The sequence below is a fragment of the Vigna radiata genome, chromosome 7 (genome assembly GCF_000741045.1).
Source record: "Vigna radiata var. radiata cultivar VC1973A chromosome 7, Vradiata_ver6, whole genome shotgun sequence".
Taxonomy (NCBI): Eukaryota; Viridiplantae; Streptophyta; class Magnoliopsida; order Fabales; family Fabaceae; genus Vigna; species Vigna radiata.
This window is the reverse complement of record NC_028357.1, coordinates 8,918,592-8,941,928: the sequence shown is the minus strand read 5'-3', so window position 1 is coordinate 8,941,928 and position 23,337 is coordinate 8,918,592. Positions and strand designations below refer to the sequence as shown.

At 34.2% G+C, this 23,337-nt stretch overlaps 1 protein-coding gene and 1 pseudogene across 1 annotated transcript; one reads left to right on the top strand and one right to left on the bottom strand.

The window, feature by feature from the left end:
* Positions 1 to 2,271: 2,271 nt before the first annotated feature.
* LOC106769499 (UPF0047 protein YjbQ) lies at positions 2,272 to 7,352 on the bottom strand. Its single transcript, XM_014655140.2, has 7 exons — positions 7,102 to 7,352; positions 6,958 to 7,018; positions 6,768 to 6,862; positions 6,651 to 6,684; positions 5,997 to 6,051; positions 5,869 to 5,911; positions 2,272 to 2,512 (listed from the first exon to the last, which is right to left on the bottom strand). Exons 1-7 carry the CDS (start codon positions 7,243 to 7,245, stop codon positions 2,441 to 2,443), a joined length of 504 nt encoding a protein of 167 aa, XP_014510626.1. The 5' UTR covers positions 7,246 to 7,352; the 3' UTR covers positions 2,272 to 2,440.
* Positions 7,353 to 11,872: 4,520 nt separating this feature from the next.
* On the top strand, positions 11,873 to 12,898 carry LOC111242116 (annotated as a pseudogene).
* The last annotated feature ends 10,439 nt before the right edge of the window (positions 12,899 to 23,337 follow it).

Genomic DNA, 23,337 nt, shown 5'->3' with positions numbered 1-23,337 from the left:
ATTGAGTTGATCATGTTAAAAGATCATCGAATTCGACTAGGACACAATTGAAATTCAATAGAGACGTTTTTAACCAACATTCGATCAAATTTAGTTAAGTTATCCCAATAAAAAAATTGACCAAATTCAACCAAAACTAATTAGTGTATGTTTCCACCAAAATTCAGCCTAATTGACTTTGACTGAAAATCCACTATATTTAATCAAGTGAACATTAAGTCGAATTAGTAGCAACCAAATTAATTTATGATTTACTCTCAAATAAGCAAAAAGTGAAAAAAAAAAAAAAAGTAGTTCTAAATTAATAAGTATTTAACTAAACTACGACAATCAAATTTTTAAAATTAAAAATACCGTTCAGTTTTTAATCTAAACAATTCAATATTTTTAATATAATATAATATAATTAACTGATCATTTATTGCAGTCTAGTTAATTTTATCAACCCTTAATTTTAAACTGAGTAACCCGAAATTAGTCACGTCTAACGTTCTTAATTTTTTAATTAATTATTCATATTAAAAGGAACCTTACCTAAGAAATCATGAATTGTACGATTCGGACATCTCGGTTCCATAATATATTACATTTTTTCCTATAACGTTAACAATATATATATATATATATATATATATATATATATATATATATATATATATATATGTGTGTGTGTGTGTGTATTTTTAATATTTGAAATTTGAAAAGGCATTAAAATATTTTAAGATAATGAAAAGATTAAAATAAAGTTTGTGTGTGTATACAATTTTTTTAAGTATAATATGATTTGAAAAAGAACGTTAATGAAGTTAAAGATTATCTTATAGATATTTGTTAGCTTTAACAACTAGAATATCAATCACTCAAAATCATCTAATAAGTTATGTATTAAATACAAATTATTGTATAGAATTATTTTCAATTTGTACCGTTGAATTATTTTCAATATATCATCACATTTTAATTTTTTTATTTATTATATTTCTTTATCATTTATGTTCTTATATTATTAACTATATCAATTTCATTACTTATTTTGTAATTTTATATAGTGTCATATTATTTATTTAATTCATTTTTCTCATAAACTACCCGGGCATTAATCTATCTACTATTATATAATCATGTTTGCTTTACTTATAATATCTTACGAATTAGAATGAATAAATATTAGCATTATAAAACACTTTCATAATTATAAAAATACTTCATAAAATGTAATAAATTAAAATTAAAATAATAGTATATAAAGTTGGAATGATTTATTTGATTGATTTAACTAAAATATATATATTGATGACAATTACCTTCGCTATTATTCCATGTAAAAAAAATTAAAAAAAACTACTATAATATTATCACGTGATATTTCTTATATGATAGTTTTTTACTCTCTTGTATTGTTTAAATTATCAATTAGACATTTGCATATATCAATATATATATATATATATATATATATATATATATATATATATATACTAATTACTAGAATAAATAAATTTAAATGTTAATATTAATTCAAATAATTTTTTATTCATATATATTTCACATAACTTTAATTAATAGATACTCTTTTAAAAATATTACCTCTATCAGTATTTTTCTAGTTGTATATAACTTTTTTTATTCATAATTTTAATAAGAAATCTCAATCTTAAATAATTTAACATAAACTTCGTATTTATTCATTTTTTATTTAAAAATAGTTAGTTTAATTGATATCTAACTGTAAAACCGTTTGTGCAATTACTGAGATATATAATCTAATCTTATTTTTCAAAATAAAATATTTTTCAATAAAAATATATTTGCGTTTGTATGTTTTTTCGATAACAAAGTTATTTTAAATTAATTTATACTTGATATTGTAACATTGATTTACGGAATACTTTGAAACAATTACTTATTCTGTGATATCAAGTACGAGACACCATTAGTATATTTTATATAATATATCTTAATTACATTAAATTTTAGTATTTTTTTTAAATAAATATGTCCAAATATAGATCAAACATATATGCATTTTCAAATGTACGAGTCCTATCCAACCATTTATGTGAAATAAAAGATATGCGCAATCATATTTTATAATAGCTATCTATCAATTAAATTTCATTTTTATTGGGTAACAACTGTGAGAAATACAAATATAATAAAACATAAATCAATCTAATATTACTAGAATAAATTATGTTGTTATATAAATTGAGGAAGGCTTGTATGAGATTAAAAGTATTAAGACGGTGTTAGTCTGATTTACGCCAATAATAATTATTTAGAATACGTCTTGGCATTAAAAGATCATATCATAATGCTGTTCCAAGTTGAGAACATATTCAAATTACATTAGCTAAAAAAGGTAGATGTGGAGCAGACATCCTGCTGTAAATTACAAAGAGTTTACGACAAAGAGGTAAAGAGCACAGATCTTAAAACCTCATATTCCATTAAGAGTGACAACGACTCTTCGTGAGGTAGGATGATCTCGATGCTCGCATAACCATATACCCTTAAACATAAAAGAAGAAATACGTTATTAATTTGGATATTACATTAACCAAATCAAGGTGTGTGAGTGTTTGTTTTCAATATTTGAAGCAATAACATCTGCAAATATTAACTAGTTATTCGTGTCAACCAAACCAACTCCACTAGCACAGATCCTACCATAAAATATTCTAACCATCATCATCTATAGAAAACTATAGATATTAAACACTTCCATATTAAATTGAATTTACCTATATGCTGAGATCTAGTCAATTTCTGGGATGTCCCTCCCTTTTTTACCTCTGTAATATCCTTCTTACTTTACAAACTTTAACCTAAAACAAACTATATACATTACATTGACACTCTGTATGACCCAAAAAGCAAATCACATTTTGCACCCCTGTAATCGTTGTTGTTGTAAATGTATAAGAAGCAAGGGAAGTCACATGCAATCTCAAGAACTTCTAAAGAGTGTTTGTATAGTATTTCAATGGCGTTTCTCAAATTATAAAGATTGACTTCTTTAAGAAAACCCTTGTATAGTATTATATCTAAACTTAAGAATGTTGGCCAATCGGTTAATTCGATATGATATCTAAGCCGAGCAGTTAAGAACATTAGTCGATCGGCTAATTGGATTAGGCCATAGTTGGCCCAGCGATTACGTGACTTATATTAAGATCTCGTAATAAGATTAATGCGTTGATGGGCCCATAAAGTAAACTCGGCCTGTAGTCCAAACAAATAAGTAGCGAAATAATCAAAGATATCGGATCAAAGATATTGATGAGTAGTTTATGAGCAACCGAGCACAATAATCAAAGATATTAATGAGTTGTTTATGAGCAACCGAGCACAATAATCAAAGATATTGATGAGCTGTTTATGAGCAACTGACCAAATTTTAAGGTAAACCTGTTTAAGATAAGTTTGTTTGTATTTTATTGGGCTTGTAAAAACTTATAAATACAGAGCCAAGGCTAAAAGCCAGGTACGTTCCACTCACACTCGAAAATACTCCATAGTGACAACAAATCACTAAATATTCTCTTGAGAGCAAAAGCTTCTTAACCTGCACCTAACTTGAGCATCGGAGTACCTTTTACAGGTACCTCCCCGCTTTTTATCTGTCAAGAGGGAAAGCAAGCGGCCCAAACTAAAGGAGACCAAGCGGTCTAGACTGAAGGAGACCGAGCAGTTCAGACGATCCAAGCATTCGGAGGCAAGAAAGACATGTCACCAAGGTTAGTCTCTCGGTCCTACAAATCCATACTAAAACATTTTGATGCCCACAGTGAGGCCTAAGACTTGAAGACACCCAATGGTCACCACAAGAAACATGGAAGAGCAGAACACCAGAGATTTAACTAGAGTTACAAGCCCAGATCGAATCACAGGCACGGACCATACAGGAACAACAGGAGTTACAACGGAAACAAGCGGAAGAAATTGCGACGTTAAGGGCACAACGACCCCCACCCGAACTATCCGCCTCAAACAGACAAGGGATAATGAGGGTAGTCATAACAGGGAACGATATGCTCATACTAAGCCTAATGATCGGGGAAGAAGGGAACCCACACCCCTTCAAACCATTTAGCCTATCAGTCTACTTCCATTTACATCAACCATCGTACAAACTCCTATGACGAAGAAACCTCTTCAAACATTAAAGAGATACGATGGCTCGACGACTCTGATAACCACCTCAGGATCTTCACCAATGCGATGGCATTCTACACAGATAGTGATCTAGTCATATGCAAGGATTTCTCCATGTCGTTAAGTTATTGATGACGAAAGTGTGATTTGTGTCTTTCGCTCGTTGCGCGGTCTCGTGGTGCCTTTAAGGTTTCCTCTTTTCCTTGCTTGGTGTTGACCAATTCTACTGGCGTCATCTCTTGCTTTCGATTGGATGCATACGGTTTTCAAAAAAGAGTTTCTACCGTGGCAAATCAGTCTACCGTGTTTGGAGGGAGGGTATGGTACCATTCCAACGCTCCATCCCTTAACGACAAGGAGAAAGCCCTGCATATGACTGGATCACTATCTGTGTAGAATGTCATCGCATTAGTGAAGATCCTGAGGTGGTTATCAGAGTCCGTCGAGCCATCGTATCTCTCTAATGTCGGAGGAGGTTTCTCCGACATAGGAGTTTGCATGATGGTCGCTGTAAACGGAAGTAGACAAATAGGCCGAATGGTTTAAGGGGTGTTGGTGTGAGTTCCCTTCTTCCCCGACCGTCAGGCTCGATATGGGTAGATCGTTCCCCGTTACGGCTACCCTCATTATCCTCATGTCTGTTTGAGGCGGATAGTTCGGGTGGGGTCATTGTGCCCTTAACATCGCAATTTCTTTCGCTTGTTTCCACTGTAACTCCTATTGTTCCTGTATGGTTTGTGCATGTGATTCGATCTAGACTTGTAACTTTGATTAAATCTCTGGTGTTCTGCTCTTCCATGTTTCTTATGGTCACCATCGGGTGTCTTCAAGTCTCAAGCCCCACAGTGGACGCCAAAATGTTTTAGTATGGATTTGTAGGACCAGGAGACTAACCTTGTTGACGTGTCTTTCTTGCCTCCGAACGCATGGATCGTCTCTCCTTCAATCTAGGTCGCTCACTCTCCCTCTTGAGAGATAAAACGGGAGGAGATACCTATAAAAGGTACTCCGACGCTCAAAGTTAGGCGCAGGTTAAGGAGCTTTTGCTCTCAAGAGAATATTTAGTGATTTGTTATCACTATGGAGTATTTTCGAGTGAGTGGAACATACCTGACTTTTGGCCTTGACTCTCTATTTATAAGTTTTCACAAGCCCAATACTTACCTTAAACAAATTTATCTTAAAATCCAGTCGGTTGCTCATAAACAGCTCATCAATATCTTTGATCATATATCTTTGATTTTGCTCGGTTGCTCATAAACAGCTCATCAATATCTTTGATCCGATATCTTTGATTATTCTGCTATTTATTTGTTTGGACTACAAGCCCAGTTTACTTTATTGGCCCATCAATACATTAATTTTATTACGAGATCTTAATACAAGTCACGCAATCGTTGACCCAATCCAATTAACCGGTCGGCTAACGTTCTTAACCGTTCAGCTTAAATATCATATCCAATTAACCAATCGGCCAACGTTCTTAACCGTTTGGCTTAAATATCATATTATACAGACAACAATTGAATTGTTCATGAACGAGTTCCAAAATATTCCAAAAGTGATGAAAAAAAGCTTGGTTATCCAAGTGTACTTTCACTCTGCACTTTAAAGTTGTACTCCCTCCCTCTCTCCCTCACACACTATATATAGAACCAACATAAGTTTGAATGATTTTGGAAAGATCATTGTACAAATGAATTTTATTACCTGCCACGTCCCCATGTTAAGCTTCCCATTTGTAATTGGTATCCTAAAAATAAAAGAAATCAGTAGATGATGTTAGCACAGTCATTTCAGTATAATGAATCAAACTGAAACACGGTAGTATTTCTCACGTCAGTGCACAACCAAACATCGACGATTTAATATGAGCCGGCATGTCATCTGGCCCTGCAATGATTCAATCTAAATAAGATTCCCCGTTGTCACATACGCAAAATATAATACATCACTACAGAAAATATACCCATATTATAAAAATAAAAGCAACAGCTCCAAATGACCTTATTTGAATAAACTTCATAAGAAAAAAAAAAAAAAATATATATATATATATATATATATATATATATAAGTTTCTCCCCAAATTAAAATTAAAATTAATTTATACACAAATTAAAAGAAATTATATGATAAACTTTCTTTGAATTAGCCTATGCATGAGCTAATTTTAAGCTACGGAAATGCTCATTCATTTTTTTCTTATCTTTCTCTTCTAAAAGTGCTTATGGAGTGAAACTTGTCCAACGATAAGTAATAATCGACTCATGCTATGAAGTTATGACAAATACCAGCAGGTAAAAATCTTAGCACACAATCTTCAATCAGAATTTCCACATCTTATACGAAAAGCAAGGATAATAATTGTATCCAATCAGAGAAGCTTTATGGAGGATATATAAAGTAGAACAAGGAGTTAAAATACTGAAGCAGTATCCATGGACATCAGAGTCGTAGTTATTTAAAGAAAACGAGAAAATAATACCAACCCTCAAGAGTATGCTTCCATGGAGCAGATGATCCCTGCAGCAGACATTAACTAAGGCCTTAAAATTTGATATAAAGAAATTAAGTGACTAGAAAAAATTAACGGAGGAGAAAGAAACCTCAGGAACTATCCGATTGAGGAAGGTTTCGGTATCATGGCGAACATCAGAGTCGTAGTTCTCGTTGATGGTGAGAGAAGCACTGGTGTGCTGCACTGTGGTTTGGTTTGCCATCACAAATTCCAAGTTCAGTGAAGAGAAAACAAATCATGCAATAGCTAGGTGTGTGTGTGTGTATGAGGATACTCACAGAAGAGATGAGCGAGGCCGCACTTGAATCCGGAGAGGTCTGGTTCGATTTCTTTGACTATCTGAATTGGAGCGAAAAGAAAATGAAGGGTTAGGGTTTTGAAAAAGGGAAAAAGGAAGGGAGAAAAGGAATAGGAAAAGGGACCTTGGAAGTAACTAGATGGCAGCCGCGCCTAAGCGGGGGCAAGCTAACGGTTTTCTGGGCCCACTTAGGGACGGTAGACTCGGCCATGGAATCCTTATTAACGGTTGGGATTTGTGCGCGTACACGGAAGGACGAGGCTTGCATCGTCGTTTTGATGTTTCTCAGTTTTAAACCCAACGACAAAAGCAGGTGGGTTATGCAGCAGCAGGTTACAATGACACATACCCCGTTTCCCCATCTTCTTCTCACCCGTGGCCCAGCCCTTCGGTCCATACCTTACCATACATTTCTTTAATATTTTAAAGCTTAATTGATTTTAAATTTATCATAAAGTTAAATATTTTTAATTTATTAGTCAAATAAAGATAAAACATGTTAATTTTACTTCTTAATATATTATCAAATTTATTTAATCACTTAAAATAGTTGCAACTAATACTTTTTAATAAAAAAGAAGTAAATTAGTTTTTCAATAATTTCAATCTCTTTAATATTTAAAGCAAGTTTCAAAACTTCTAGATTTAAAACTTTTACAATTATCAAGATAATAAAAGATGTCGAAAGTAAAAGTAAGAAACACAAAATATACTTGTTTGATTATTTGACTTTAACTATAACTTTAACTATAATTTCACTAAAGTATCAAGAATTAGGATTACAAGATTCATCTATGTAAAGCTTACACTTTAGATATACATTATTTATGCGACTTGGGCATCAAAGGTTAAATTTTGGCTTAAGAGTCAGGGTTATGTTGATCATATTACTCAAAACGTGACGACTATTGATTTCGCTACGATTACCCGATGGTTAAAAATTGATGCTCAATTATGTATTGTTCTCAAGGGTACCCTTCACTAATCTTTAAAACATTTTTCGTTTCTATGAAACATGTTTTAAAATCCGAGAACACGCCAAATTATCATAACTCAACGTCTATATCGTGTTTGTCGTGGTCTTTTCAATGTTGTTGTTCCTTGGTATCAGGACTCTATGGCTGATTATATGGGTAAAATTCATGCTTTTTTATCATGAATTTATTGAATTATTTTTTTTGCCTCTACTCTTGTCCAATGAATAGAGCAATGGTTAAAGTTCTTCATGTTATTGGCATTGCACGACCTTGCTGATGAATATTTTCATATCTGTGATCAAATTTTGGGTTCACTTGTTGTTCTTACTTTGACTTTTACTTGTTCCACTATTTTTGTGTATACTTAGTAAAACCATCAATGATACACTTGTTTCATCTACGTTCGCATCTCAATGTCATGAACGTAATCACTCTCACAAAGGTTAAGTTATGCTTAAAGTTAGTGTTATCAAAATGGGTTAGAATCCGCGGGCCAACCTAGCCCACTACAGGTTCGGGCCATATTGGATTTGAAAAAATGTAATTTTTTTATACGGGTCAATTTTCAACCTAATCCACTTAGAATTCAGCTCACCCGGATTGAACCCATGGTAAGTCAGGTTGGCTCACCTACCCACCTAATTTAATTTAGTTATTTATTACTTTATGTTTCAATATTATTAATTAACACTATTTTTTATTGTATTGTAGATGAGATAAAGAAAAAGATGTTTCAAGAGAGCCAAATATTATTGATTTATCCATTCAAGACTCTGATCTTATAAATGTATAAGTGACATAAAAATGATCAATATTAGAAACTTATTTGTTCACCTTTTGTGTTTGCTTTTGGATTACATTTGGATTATAAGGTACTTTTTTTAGAGGGAAATATTTATTTAGATTTGAATTACAAAAAGTTTGTATTTTTTCTTTTTGGATTTGAAAAAAGAACTTGTAATTAAGTGAGCCAATGAGCCAACCCGTTGTGGGTTGGGCCAGGTTCAAATTTTTTCGGCTCGTCAATAAATGTGTCGGGTTGGGTTGACTCACTAAGTCACCAACCCGTGGTGGGTAGGACTGGGTTACCCGTGTTGACAACACTACTTAAAGTTCACTTCTTAACATGGTATCAAAGTCAGGTTAGACCCTATCCTAGCGAAATTTGTTGGACATATCATTCCACTCGCTATCGAACTGTCCATCAGTGTCTAGTCCACACTCGACGACACCTATATCAAAACTCCTACACGCTCTTAAAGCCTTTTGTAGTTATGTATGTGCTCCATTTTTTGTTGTACATGGTGATGTGTCCCGTTTTCTCTCAAGCAACGGTTCAAAGCGTCGAGGTCGCTCTCTTTTCCTTTTTAGGTCCATTGTACGTGGTCGCACATTCCGTCTCCTCTTAGGCAACGGTTTAGAGCATCAAGTTCACTTTTTTTTCTCCTTTAGGTTCGTCGTGCATGGTCGCACGTCCCGTCTCCTCTTAGGAAACTATTAAGAGCATCAAGGTTGCTCTTTTTTTCTTTTTCAGGTGCCTTGATTGGAGAATCTTGTATTTTTAAGGTTTCTCTCTCGTTTTTATCAATGACTTCTTCCACTGCTGTCTCTTTGGACCTCCTTCTTGTCACCATTGCATTTGACCCATTTCTATATGCTTTTTCTCCCATGACAAAGATGGTTTTGTTAATTTATTTATAACCATGGTGGTTCTTAACCAATTACCTCTTTATCAAATGGATGTCAAGAATGCATTCCTCAACGATGATTTGTAAGAAGAAATTTATATGGAGCAACCTCCCATATTTATTGTTCATGAGGGGCTTTTGGGTTGGTATTTTGTCTTTGGTGTCGTCTTCGCAAATAATTAACAATTTGGTGTCACTCGAGTGGAGAAGTATATATTTTTACCAAGTTTTTACTGATTATATTAATAACAATCTTGGTACATACAATCTATATGCACCAGCTTGAGGGAGAGTTTTAGATATATTATTTTTATCTTTTATCTTTAGGTAGTTTATTATTATTTTTCATTTTTATTTTAGGCTTAGCCCACACTTCTTTAATATTTTTAAAATTAAAATATATTCTTCACTTTTATGTTAGAACAATTTAATGTACAAAATTTTATTTTATATTTTTTAATTTTTAAATGGAAAAAAATTGCACAAGTAATAATTCCTTTAGTTATAGTCCAAAATTAAATATGAAAATTTCAGCATATTAGTGTGGGTTAAAATTTGACATTTTTTTAAAGAGTTTCAATAAAATAATAATAATAATAATAATAATAATAATAATAATAATAATAATAATAATAATAATAATAATAATAATAATAATAATAATAATAATAATAATNTAATAATAATAATAATAATAATAATAATAATAATAATAATAATAATAATAATAATAATAATAATAATAATAATAATAATAATAATAATAAAGGAAAAGTATTATATAAGAGAAATTAAGTGGTTTGCATAAATTTAATTCCTTGAAAGTGTAAACTAAATTTGAAGTGGTTTGTAAGAAAATAATTATTTATTATTTTTGGAAGTCTTACGTTAACTAAAGATAAAGCCAATTTGAAGTATATATAATGGTGCAAACTTCATTTTATAAGTCGATTTGGTGAAGTTGAGTTAGACATAAAGTTCACTTTTTAATCTCATTTCGATTTAGAGACTTGTATGACCTTCTCTCGAAAGGCCCATTAATAGTATTAGAGTTGAGTTAGAGTCCATCCTAACAAAATTTATGTTTATTGAACATATTATTTCATCTGCTACCAATTGTTATCAAACCATCCATTAGTGTTTAGTCTCACATACGAGATGTATATATTGACAATCTCGTATCAATTAAAAATAAAGTTAGACATATAACGTCACTTTTACAGATCATTGTTGTGAAATTAAGTTAAATATAAAATTCACTTCTTAACCATTATTTTAGAGAGATTATTAAAATATCTAAAATATTAGTAACAATTATAAGAATTAAAGTTAAAGAAGGGGTATAGTCTCAATAACAAAGACAAATGTACATGAAAATACTTTATCTTTTCTTTTTCTATATTGCACTTTAAGGTTGTGTTCACTTTAAGGTGTGTTCACTTGAGGGTGATTGGGAGAGATGATTTGGGAGAGAGTGATTGAGTGGATTTTAGGAAATTTGAGGGTAATTTTTTTTGTGTTTATTTGAGTGGATATAGAGGTAATTGAGAGTGAATTTAAAGTTAAAGTTTGTAAAAATTAGTGTAACATTTGATTGATGCGACAATTTTATAAAAATTGTTTAATTGGTAGAAATTACAGATTACCAAAATACCCTTAGGTATTAAAGTAATATAAAATGATATTTGTTAATGTTATATTTAATTGTAAAAATATTTATTAAAAGTAAAAGATTAAAAATAATTATTAAAATTAATTTTTAAAAATAATTATTAAATTTAACCATGCTTATAAGATTAAGGAGGTGTATAAAAGAGCCATGAGTCTCATATCTCTCATAATTAATTAATTATAATACTTTATCTGATGATTGGATTTTTATTTGATGAGAACATGATTCCCTTTGTTATATAATGTTTAAAAAAGTCTATTTATATATTTATATATTTTAAATTGGTGTTTTATCTACTCGAAGTAGAATTTCATGAACCTCTTTTTTTTTTTTTTTTTATTTTCCATGATAAAAGACAAATAGACAACACTAGCAATTGTGTAAGCAATCTGATGGATGATATGGTGCATGTGTGCCACCTTTAACATTGCAATGCAGAAAACAACGAACACGTCGCTGTTCAATATGCTCCATAATTCAGTCAGGGCTTGTTCCATCTGCAAATATTTTTATATAAATAACCCACTTGAGAGGCATTTTCACAGCAAGAAGAACCCAATGGTGCTAAAGGTGTGCTTCATGCTACTTCTCCTTTTGGGGACTTGTACTGCTAGCTTGAAGTTTTCCGAGCAAGGCCAATTCATCATGATCAATCAACTGATGAGCCCTCTGAATCTTCAAACCCATGTTCAGATTTGCAAATCGTGAAAACATGGCTCTGCATCCTCCATTGCTTCTTAAGGATCTTCGTCCATTGCTTCAACCAGCATGGGATGCGCGCTGCATCCTCCACCACCACGAAGAGTTGTGTTCTTCCCCAAACGCATGCCTCTGCAACCACCACCTTCGGCACCAACGACTTGAAACGACGAAGCAAAACGCAGGAGTTGCAGGGAACCGAATACAGCCTGTATAACCGGATCCTTGCTGCAATGTCCCGAGCAAAGCACCTCGTAACCGAATACAGACTGTGCTACCCGAATACACTTTTGTTTAACCGAATACGCAAGAGGGTAAGCGAATATGGTTTGGCACGATTTTCTGCAGAGGCCTGTAACCAGATACGCCATCTTCGATCCGAATACGCTTTCACCGTTCTTCGTCTTCTTCAGCGATCCAACTTATGTTCTTCATCAACCACTGTCTTCTTCATCTCCTCAAGCGATCCAGCTTATGTTCTTCATCTACCTTCATGGCCTGCAACGTAAAAACGATACACACGGTCTAAACATGCAACAGTAGACGTGTAAATTTGAAATTGTAGAGGGGCACGTGAGACATTTACACTACGATCCCTCTAAATCGCCTCAAGATAGCAGGTGACAAGAAAGCAACACATCCCGCAATTCAATCGCATTCCTTACGCGCAATTCCCAACACGACTTTCATCACTTTTCATCGCTCGCTGTTATACGTTAACACTACAATACCCCGAAGTGAACACAACATAAAGGATGAATTTGGGGTAAAGGGAGTAGATGAATTTGAGGAGATTTAAGAGTGAATTGATTGTTTTTTTTTTATAAGATTTGGAGGTGAGTGTGAGTGGATTTGAAAGTAAAGTGTGTGAAAATTAGTGTAAGATTTAACTGATGTGAGATAAAAAAAATGGTTCAATTGATAAAAATTGAAGATTACCGAAATATAATAAAAATAATATAAAATGATAATTGTTTATATTATGTAATTGTAAAACTTATTATATAGAGAGAAAAAAATAAAAATTAATTTTTAACATGAAAAAAAAATTGTATTATTATTATTGTAATTATTATAATTATTATTATTAGTTTTATTATTATTATATTTATTATTAATATTTATTATTATTATTAAAAGTATCCAAGTTTTGTAGTTATAATTGATTACCTCGTTTATGGGATTATATTACAGTAGTGTATGGTAGAAGTGTTAGCAATTTGGGTCACTTATATATATATATATATATATATATATATATATATATATATATATATATAACAATTATTAAATGTGTTAGGGTCATTATATTTTATTAGTCAATTCTATAAAGTGATCTAATTAAGATGAATATGGCTAAGGGTATTTGACATGAAAAGTATATTGTGTAGAGACCAACAATAATTATAGTTTGTTGAAGCGACCAAATTATAATTATTGAAACTAAAGAATATTAACCTTCAGAGGTTAACAGTCATGGTCCCCATCTGTGAGAACAAGATTCATTCCTATTTCTTTCTCTTTATCCCCATCAGAAGAGAAAATCTAGAGGGAACTAAGGGTGCTCTACAGAGGAAAGATCAGAGACTAATTCAGGTTCATTAATTATTCCCAATGTCTTCAGGTACGCTTCCGCTTTACTGTTCAAAAGAGTATTGGGAACTGCTTTGATTTTATTGCTCATTAATTAGTATCTGTTAATAATAAATTCTAAAAATTGGTATCAAAGCATCTTCATTTATGATTAAATGACATAAACCAAATTTGGGAATTTTTAATTGATTATGAATTATGAATATGTAATCAATTTTATGCATTAATTCTTCCATTTGAAAAGGGAAATTAAGATCCAATTAAGAATTTCCATGTTTAATTTTGAATATGCTGATTTGAATGGATCTCAAACCCTAATTTTGGGAAACATCCCAAATTAAAACCCTAGTTGCCCTCTTTTTTTCTTGTGCCGCCATGGAGGAATCACCTCTGAGGCCTTCTTCTCTTCCTTCGTGAAGACGCAGTAGTGGCGCAACTTTCCTTTGCGATTTGGTCTCGAACCGACGTTCTTCTTCTGTGCGGACGAACTTGCGATGGCACGGCGTTGGGCGACTCTGTGCGAACGAACTGGTGAAACCCCACCGCAAGAAGGCGCACCTCCTGTTTGCAGAACAACGTCGACAGTGACAGTGGAGAGTCGCGATTGTCCTTGATTTGCGTTCAGATCCGCAAAAGATGCTTCACGGTGGCGCTTCATCGGTGGTCTCGGTAAGGACTATTCACGGTTGGCGGCGTTCGCGGCAGACGACAAGTTTCGCCCCTTTCGCGGCTGACAACGAGTTTCAAACCTTTCGCGGTTGGCGGCATTCGCGGCAGACAACGAGTTTCGACCCTAGCGTGGTTGACAACGAGGGTTTCCTCTGTTTGCTGGGTTGTGGGTTGTGACCCAGGCCCAATTTTGGATGGTCCAAATGGTGAGATCCATTTTGGACTTTTATTTATTTATTTTTTGGCAGGCCCAATCTGATGCAAATTGTAGTTTTAATTTTGGGTCATTGGATAAAATTAATAATTATTGAGGAATAAATAAAATTTAAATATTGGTCTTATTTATAATTTTTTTGTGAGTTATTGATAATTAAGAAATCACCAAAGTGAGTATTTTTTTTATTTGGAGTAGTTCATAGAGAAATTATGAATGTTCGTGTTTATATATTGTCATGCGAGTATTGGTCAGCCCAAAGGAAGATTAATATTTGGCCAGATTGTATACGCACCTGTGATGGTATCGTGTGATAATTATAAGGTTTTACATGTCAATAATAAAATTTATCCAAAGATAGGTTTGTTATTGGACATGTTCTTATTATCAATGTTGATCATTATGCCAAGATACCTCTAGCAGTTAATATTACTGTCCAAAGACTTGATACTGATGGGGCATTGGGTATCTTGAGATGGGATAGACCATTATTTGAATTATATTTATATAATTTTTAATTTTACGATGTGAGCTTAATTCCTTTGTTTCTCTTAATCTAAATACAGCTTCGATTGCTTCAATATCTGTTAATTTCTTTAAAGAATGGAACAAGAAAATGAAGATAATCCTTGATCGTATAAGCTTTAGGCGCAGTCTTGCTTTGGTCTGTTCTGAGGTTAATTTAGCTTCAGTACCAATAAACACTTGGTGGTCAGATTCTGGTGCAACTATTAACATAAGTGTTTTAATGAAAGGATGTATAAGCTACCGAAAACCAATTGATTTTGAAAGATGGATGTATGTGGTAGATGGCAAATCGGTAGAGGTGGAAGCTATAGGGCATTTTAGATTGTTATTATGCACTGGTTTCTACTTGAATTTGAAAGACACTTTTGTTGTACCGTCTTTTAGATGAAATTTGGTCTCAGTTTCCTATTTGGACAAATTAGGATATTTGTGTTCATTTGGAAACTGTGAAATCAAATTGTCTTTAAATTCAAATATTGTTGGGACTAATTCACTTTCAGACAATGACAACCTCTATATGCTTGATACAGTGGCTTCCTATAGTGAATCATTCAATACAGAATCATCTGGTACTAAGCGAAAAATTGACAATAATGATTTATGAGCATTGTGGCACAGACGTCTAGGACACATATCTAAAAATAGAGTTGAACGACTTGTGTCAAATTGGATTTTGAATTCCATTGACTTCACAAATTTTGATGTTTGTGTTGAATGCATTAAAGGAAAACAGACCAAGACATCGAGATTGGGTGCATACAGAGCTACAGACGTCTTAGAACTGATACATACAGACATTTGTGGTCCATTCCCTACACCTTCATGGAATGGTCAACAATATTTTATATAATTCATAGACGATTACTCTGGATATGCATACCTATATCTCATCCATGAAAAGTTTCAATCATTGGACGTGTTCAAGTCTTTCAGGGTTGAAGTTGAGAATCAACTCAACAAACGCATTAAGAATGTCAGATCTGATCGTGGTGGTGAATACTATGGCAGATATGATGGATCAGGTGAATAACGTCCAGGACCTTTTGCCAAGTACCTAGAGGAATGTGGAATCGTCCCACAGTACAACATGTCAGGTTCACCTGCATGAATGGGGTGGCTGAAAGACGAAATCAAACTCTTCAGGATATAGTAAGGAGTATGATTTATCATTCCACCTTGCCAGAGTCACTATCGGGAGAGACATTGAAGATTGCAACTTATATTTTAAACAGAGTGCCAATGAAGGCAGCTGCTGCAACACCTTATGAGCTTTGGGTTGGGCGAAAGCCTAGTCTAAAACACTTACGTGTATGGGGATGTCCAGCTGAAGCAAGGCCTTATAGACCGAATGAAAAGAAATTGGACTCTCGAACAGTGAGCAATTACTTTATTGGTTACTCTGAAAGATCAAGAGGCTATAAATTCTATGATCCCAAATCTAAGAATATTTTTGAGATGGGAACTGCCACATTCTTTGAGGATATTGAGTTTGGGTGGAAGAATAAGGTAAGAGACTTTGTCTTTGAGGAAGAATCGATGTCAAGAATAGGTTCTTCATGAGTCAGTATCATTGCGGAGATCCATGATAGAAAGGAGAAGTGTCATCCCAAATGATTATGCAGTATTTCTCCAAGAAAATGAGGAAAATAATAGTATGATGGAAGATGACCCTTTCATCGTTCATCAAGCTATGCAAGATCCTAATTCAGAAAAATGGATTGAAGCTATGAATGAGGAGTATAAGTCCATGCAAGACAACAAAGTTTGGGAACTTGTCCCATTACTAGAAGGAGTGAAACCCATAGGTTGTAAGTGGATATTTAAAACCAAAAGGGATTCTAAAGGTAGTGTGGAGAAGTATAAGGCTCGTCTTGTGGCAAAGGGCTATACTCAAAAGGAAGGGATTGATTTTAAAGACTTTCTCTCCGGTTTCATCGAAAGACTCTTTTAGAACAATCATGGCTCTTGTTGCACATTATGATTTAGAGCTTCACCAAATGGATGTCACGACGACGTTTGTCAATGGCAACATTGATGAGACAATTTATATGGTGCAACCAGAAAACTTTGTGTCAGAAGACCCAAAGAATATGGTATGCAAACTGACAAAATCCATTTATGGGCTGAAACATGCATATCGTCAATGGTACCACAAAATTTATCAAGTTATTATCTCATTTGGTTTCGAAATAAATGTGGTTGAGGATTGTGTGTATCACAAGTTCAGCGGGAGCAGGTATATCTTCTAGGTCTTGTATGTTGATGACATACTACTTGCTACCAACAATATAGACATGTTGCACGAAACCAAGAGATTTCTGTCTAAAAATTTTAAAATGAAAGATCTTGGTGATGCTTCCTTTGTATTAGGAATTCAGATACACCGATATCAATCTCGCGGTATTCTTGGATTATCGCAGAGGAATTACGTCGATAAGGGGCTTAAAAGGTTTGGTATGCAAGATTGTAAAGCAGGAGATACTTCATTCGCTAAGGGAGACAAGTTCAGTCTTAATCAATGTCCCAAAGAAAAGCTAGAAATTTAGGAAATGCAAAAGATTCCTTATGCTTCAGCAGTAGGGAGTCTGATGTATGCCAAAGTATATACGCGTCCGGATATAGCCTACATAGTTAGGTTTTAGGCATATATTTAAGCAATCCAGGATTGGATCATTGGAAAGCAGCAAAAAGATTTATGAGGTATTTACGTAGAACAAAGGATTATATGCTCATGTACAGGAGACCAGACCGGTTAGAGATCCACTTCGGGTTACATTTTCATGTTGGCCGGTGGCGCGGTTTCTTGGCGTTGTGCTAAGCAAACCTTTAGAGCTTCATCCATTATGGCTGCGGAATTTGTAGCATGCTATGAGGCATCAAATCAAGGTATATGGCTTAGAAACTTTGTCATAGGGCTGCGCATTATGTAAGGAATTGAAAGACCACTCAAGTTATACTGTGACAACAAATCAGCTGTATTGTATTCTAACAACAATAGGAGCTCAAGCAAGTCAAAGCACATTGACATCAAGTTCCTGGTTGTTAAAGAAAGAGTACAGAATGAAAAAATTTCTATAGAGCACTTAAGGACAAACTCCATGTTAGCAGATCCTCTTACTAAGGGTATTACACCAAAGGTCTTTCATGACCATATTGCTCACATGGGTGTTTTAGCTTTTGAGGAATCTTAAGTTTAGTAGGAGTTAGCCACTTTTGTATTTGTGTTCTATGTTTGGTTTAATGTATGCATACATTGTCCTTGGACATATTTGGTTTAATAAATATGTTGTTTATTATTATTTGGATATCAAACTCTGTACGATAAGGTTATTATGTTGATCTCATTGAGATAAAGTAAGGACCAGTTGAAAATAGACGTGTAGAGATCACATTCACGTAACTTTTCATGCTACACGTTTCATGATGATCCATGTCATTCGGTTCTGTCAGCATTAGTGATCATTATTGGTTTGGTTGCGATTGTTGCAATTAAAACTGCTTTGGTTCTACATGCGAATATAATCAATGGACGGGACTTTGGGATGTACTCAAGGTATATAATGGCTTTCGGCTCATAAAGTCTAACACATTTGTAAGGATTGATATGGATATATATATTTGTGACCAGTGGGAGATTGTTAGCAATTTGGGTCACTTATTTATATATATAACAATTATTAAATGTGATGGAAGAAGGCTCCAAGGAAGTTGACCGAGAGGCGATGCAAACTCCTCAGAACTTCTTTGATGAAGAAATGACGCAGCGGAAATGATGATACTCGAAATCGAAGAGCGGACTCGAAGGAGAAGACGATCTAGAACCCTAATCGAACCAAAAACCTTATANTGACCTATGGAACCGTATAAATGACGGGAAACACAAAATGAACCAATTAATCAGTTCAAAGCATAAATTAAACGGTGGAAAGGTGTTGAAGTGGTGCTGATGCAGATTAGGCACTGACGCGTGTCTGATGAAGTGGTGGTAAGCTGATGCGTGGAGGAGAGAGAAATATGGAGCACCATGGAAATGGAAAATGAAAAAGAAGAAGGGTGCTTGGAAGGTGGCTAGAGGAGGTCTCTTGGACTCTCTAGCCTGTGACTTTCAAGAGAGAATTATTTCTAAAGGTCAGAAAATCAAATTCTCATTAATCTCAAAAGTAAGGAATACAAGTGAGGAGCTGGGTATTTATAGTGTCCCAAGCTCCTTGCAAGCTAAGCTACATATACAATAAAAATGTAAAAGTACAATAAAAGAGGACTGTCAGGAAGGATTCCATCATACCCTTCCTCTTAAAAAAAAAGATTTGTCCTCAAATCTGGCAATCGCCTTATGGGGAGGCTCCACACAGTCTTGGAGCATGGCCATCTTGAAGTGGCCTTATTCTTTTAGATCCACTTTTCTTCCTCCTGGATCAAACACGAATCTGCAATATGCGTTAAATATATTTCCAATTAATATCAATCAAAAGAGGAAATTTTCTATAAACACAAGAGAATAAAGACTTCTAGTATTTTGATTTGTCATCTTTGAAAATTTTAGAAGTCCAAATTCACTTTTGTCTTGAGTTACTTGTTTCCTTGAAGATAACAATAACTCAATATTTGAATTGCCATATTTTGAAAAGGTTTGCATATAATATGGTATGGCAATTGATTTGAAAGAGAAACCAAAATTGGAAGAGTTAAAAATGATTGGAAAAGATTGAAAACCTTCCCTTTTAAAATTGGATTCCATAATTGGAGTCAAAGTTGCTCTCAGTAGCGCTTCCTCCTTTTCTTTCTTTTCCCTTTCTTTTCTTTCTTCTTCTTGTTCTCTTCTATCTTTTTCTCTTCTCTCTTTTTCTCTTTTCTCTTCTTCTCTCTTTCTCTTATCTTCTTCTTTCCTTTCTTCATCTTCTCTTCTCTTAATCTCTCTTTTTCTTTTCTTATACTTGATCTCTTTAAGTTTGGCTCCAAATTCTAATTCCCTCCTAAGAAACCCATGATCATTTAATCTCTCAAGAAACATTTTTCCATCTTCAATGCAATCTCTAATTAATTCTAGGTTTCTTGTAATGCTTGAAGGCACACACTTTCTTCTCATGCAAGCTTTTAAATCATACCAAGCCCTAATGGTGGATGATGAGTCGATATTTTATACCATTAACTTAGTTTTTCGCGCCGAATTGTGTTGATGATTTGCACTTAATTCTTAGTTATTGTGTCATTTTCACCATTTGGGCTTAATTAGACCAATAATTCTGATTTTAATTAATTTGAATTAATTGAGCTTAATTATTCCTATTTTTATTTTTCAGGGAAATTTTGGAATCACACTGTGAGACTCTTGGAAGGCCACCAATTAAGTGAAGACTCTCCACAAAGACACTTTAGGATTAGTCAAATTTTAATTTAGTAGATTAGGTTTTTAAACTAAGTTTTGTAATATTTGGGCCAATTTTGTAGAGTAGACTAAAGCCCAATAGAAAAAAATGACATGTCCCTAGGGTTTTGGGTGGACCCCACCCTAGTTTTTAGTGACACTTGGTCCTAGGTTTGTAGGGGGGAGCCGTCACTTTTGGAATGTTCTCTCTTCAGACTCGGCATTTCTCCAGGATGAAGGAATGAACATTNTCTTTGCTATAATATGCATGGTGCTTCACGGTTTCTTATATATGAGAATGAATTGTTAGCATGTTTTATGTTTTCTTCTTGCAACGCTGTAATTTTGATTCAAGCTTCGGTGGCTGCGTCACTTTCCTCTTTAGAATACTTGGCCTGGAACGTTATTTGAGGATGAGCTTAGGAGATTAAAAAAAAATTGTGCTGGCTGGTTACATTGTTGATGCTCTAGACACGCTTTTTAAGCTCATTTACCTTGCCAATATTTTTTTAGTTTGCAACGCTGACGTTGAATGAAACATCTTTTCCAATTCCAATTCCTTTCAATTTTATGCATGCGCTGGACCAATTTGTGTAACGTTCTCTGCAGCATTTCTATCTTCTAATTAATGCAAAGGGTGAAGCTGGAAGGGACTAGCTTGTTTCCTTGATTGAAGAGGAGGTTAGGTGGGGTCACGGCTGTTGGAAGAATGAATTACTTCTTCTCTCTATTTCAATGAATGAATGGTGTATTAGGTGGATCTTGGGATGAGCATTCGCTGACATTTGGAGAAAGTAGAAAGGTGTTGACTCACGGTGCTGGCAGGAGATGAAATGGTGGGACCGGTAGTTTGTGTACATGCCACGGTATTTGTCAATTTTCATTGAAGAGTGAAATTCATTGCCTTGGTTTAGTGTGGTGTTGTACGTTGCTAGGCATGGCATTTTTCTCTGATTTACTTGGTTATTCATGTTGTCACGTCATGTTCTAAAAGGAGCTTGAAAGAGATTTTACAATATTTACATTGATTGTTTGGTCCTGTACGCTTGATTCAAGTGGAATTAGCAATGTTCTTTTATTTTCTAAGTTTCATTGAATGAAAGGTTGTGTGGGGTCCGGTACTTGTTTCTTGGGCTTAGATTCCATTTTGAAGAATTAAAGAAAGAGGATTAGATGGAAGGCTTGAGATGGGACGGCTGAGAGCTTCTAGTGTAGCTAGTTTCATTTCAATTAATTAAAGAATGAAAGAGGCATTGGGTGCTGGTCTGACTTGATTGAGGAAAGAGATCCGGCAATGTTGTGGCAAAGTAGGTAGGTAGAATTAGGTTGCACTTGGTTGTCTTTTGTGGAGGAAACTTTTGGAAGCAATTTCCATTTGTTTGGAGCAAGTGAGTGCAGACGTGAAGAGTAGGACACGGCTGGATGAGTAAACCTTTCCCAAATTTCAATTTTCTTTGAAGCCAATACGTGGAAGCCCAACAATGGGAGGTCACGGTCAAGGTTAATTTGTAGGAACTTTGCAAATTTAATTCCCTTTTGGTAAAAGCACTTGGTCACATGAAATGGTAGAATATTTTACATGTTTAATTGATTTTCATTTATTTTTAATTTCGTCATTGCATTCTCAAACACTTTCAACCCCCCCCTTTTCGTGTTAGACTTGATTCTTGAACCGCTTAATTGGTCCTTGGGAGACGACCTATGGGTCATTCCCTAGCTATACTGCACTTTAAACTGCACATCAAATTTGATTGGGCGGCGACACCCATCAGTGGACTTTCTACCTTTCCTAACATAGTATTGTCTATCATCCCACCATTCTCTTGCATGTTCTTCTAACTTAGAGAGATAAATGCTAAGGACATTATAGGCACTCTCTTTATAAAACCAAAGATCTATTTTATCAACTTCTTTTTCCCAAGCTAGGTATGTTAATGCACCTATGTCTTTACCAAATAATGGAAGATTCCTAGCTTGCTTAAACTTTTCATCAACATTATCTAAACTAGACAACCCATATGAACTAGAAGACATAGAAGAAGACCTATATGAACTATAACAAGACATCTTTGCTTTTAAAAGTTTTCTTAATCTAAAGGACTAAAAGCTTCCACTTTAAACAAATCCCAGGTAAGAGAGGTGAACCACAAGGGTTGCTTAAATACCAAGTCTTGCCTTAGCCAGATTTGCCTTAAGCTACTAACTAATTATCCTTTAAACAAAAATCACTTTTAAAATCAAAGACTCAACTCACAAACAATTAACGGACTCTAAGAACCCTAAAACGTCGGACACTAATGTGACAAAAGTCACACCTAAACCTGAAACACAAAATCAAAGACAATAAAAAGAAAACAATGAAAGTTGCAAAGAGTTGGAAAGAGCACTAAGAAATCTTCCAATCTACTTGGACTTTATAAAAGGCCATTTACAAACTAAAGCTAAAGACTAACAATGGGTTGATACAAGCCCAACAAATACAAAGAAAAAAAAAATAGCCTACTACGGTCTGCTACGATCCTGGTCCTAGTCCACTTCATTCATCTTGAACAAAATCTTCAAGTGTCCAAATATGTTTTTCAGCTCTCAGTCTAATCAAGAAAGTAGTGGTTCCAATCCTGCAACACAAATACACAAAGATTCTGTCACTTACACACTCAGCCAAACAGTTTGCACATGCAAAGAAATATATATGGCAGTAAGCACTTCCCTGTCTTAGGCTTGTACACTTGATGCAGCTAAAGGAATTTCTTTTGCTCTCAATGAATGGTCTCAAACTGATACTGCTTTTTCTCACCAATTCAAATCTTGAATTCTCAAACTGATCCAATATCACAGATGCACTGGCCAACTTCCTAATGTGTTGCAGTTGTGTATTTCATCTTTTGGAACAATTTTTATCCCTGTAGAGGTCAGTGATGAAGGTTGAAAAACAGTGATTTTCATATGTCAATT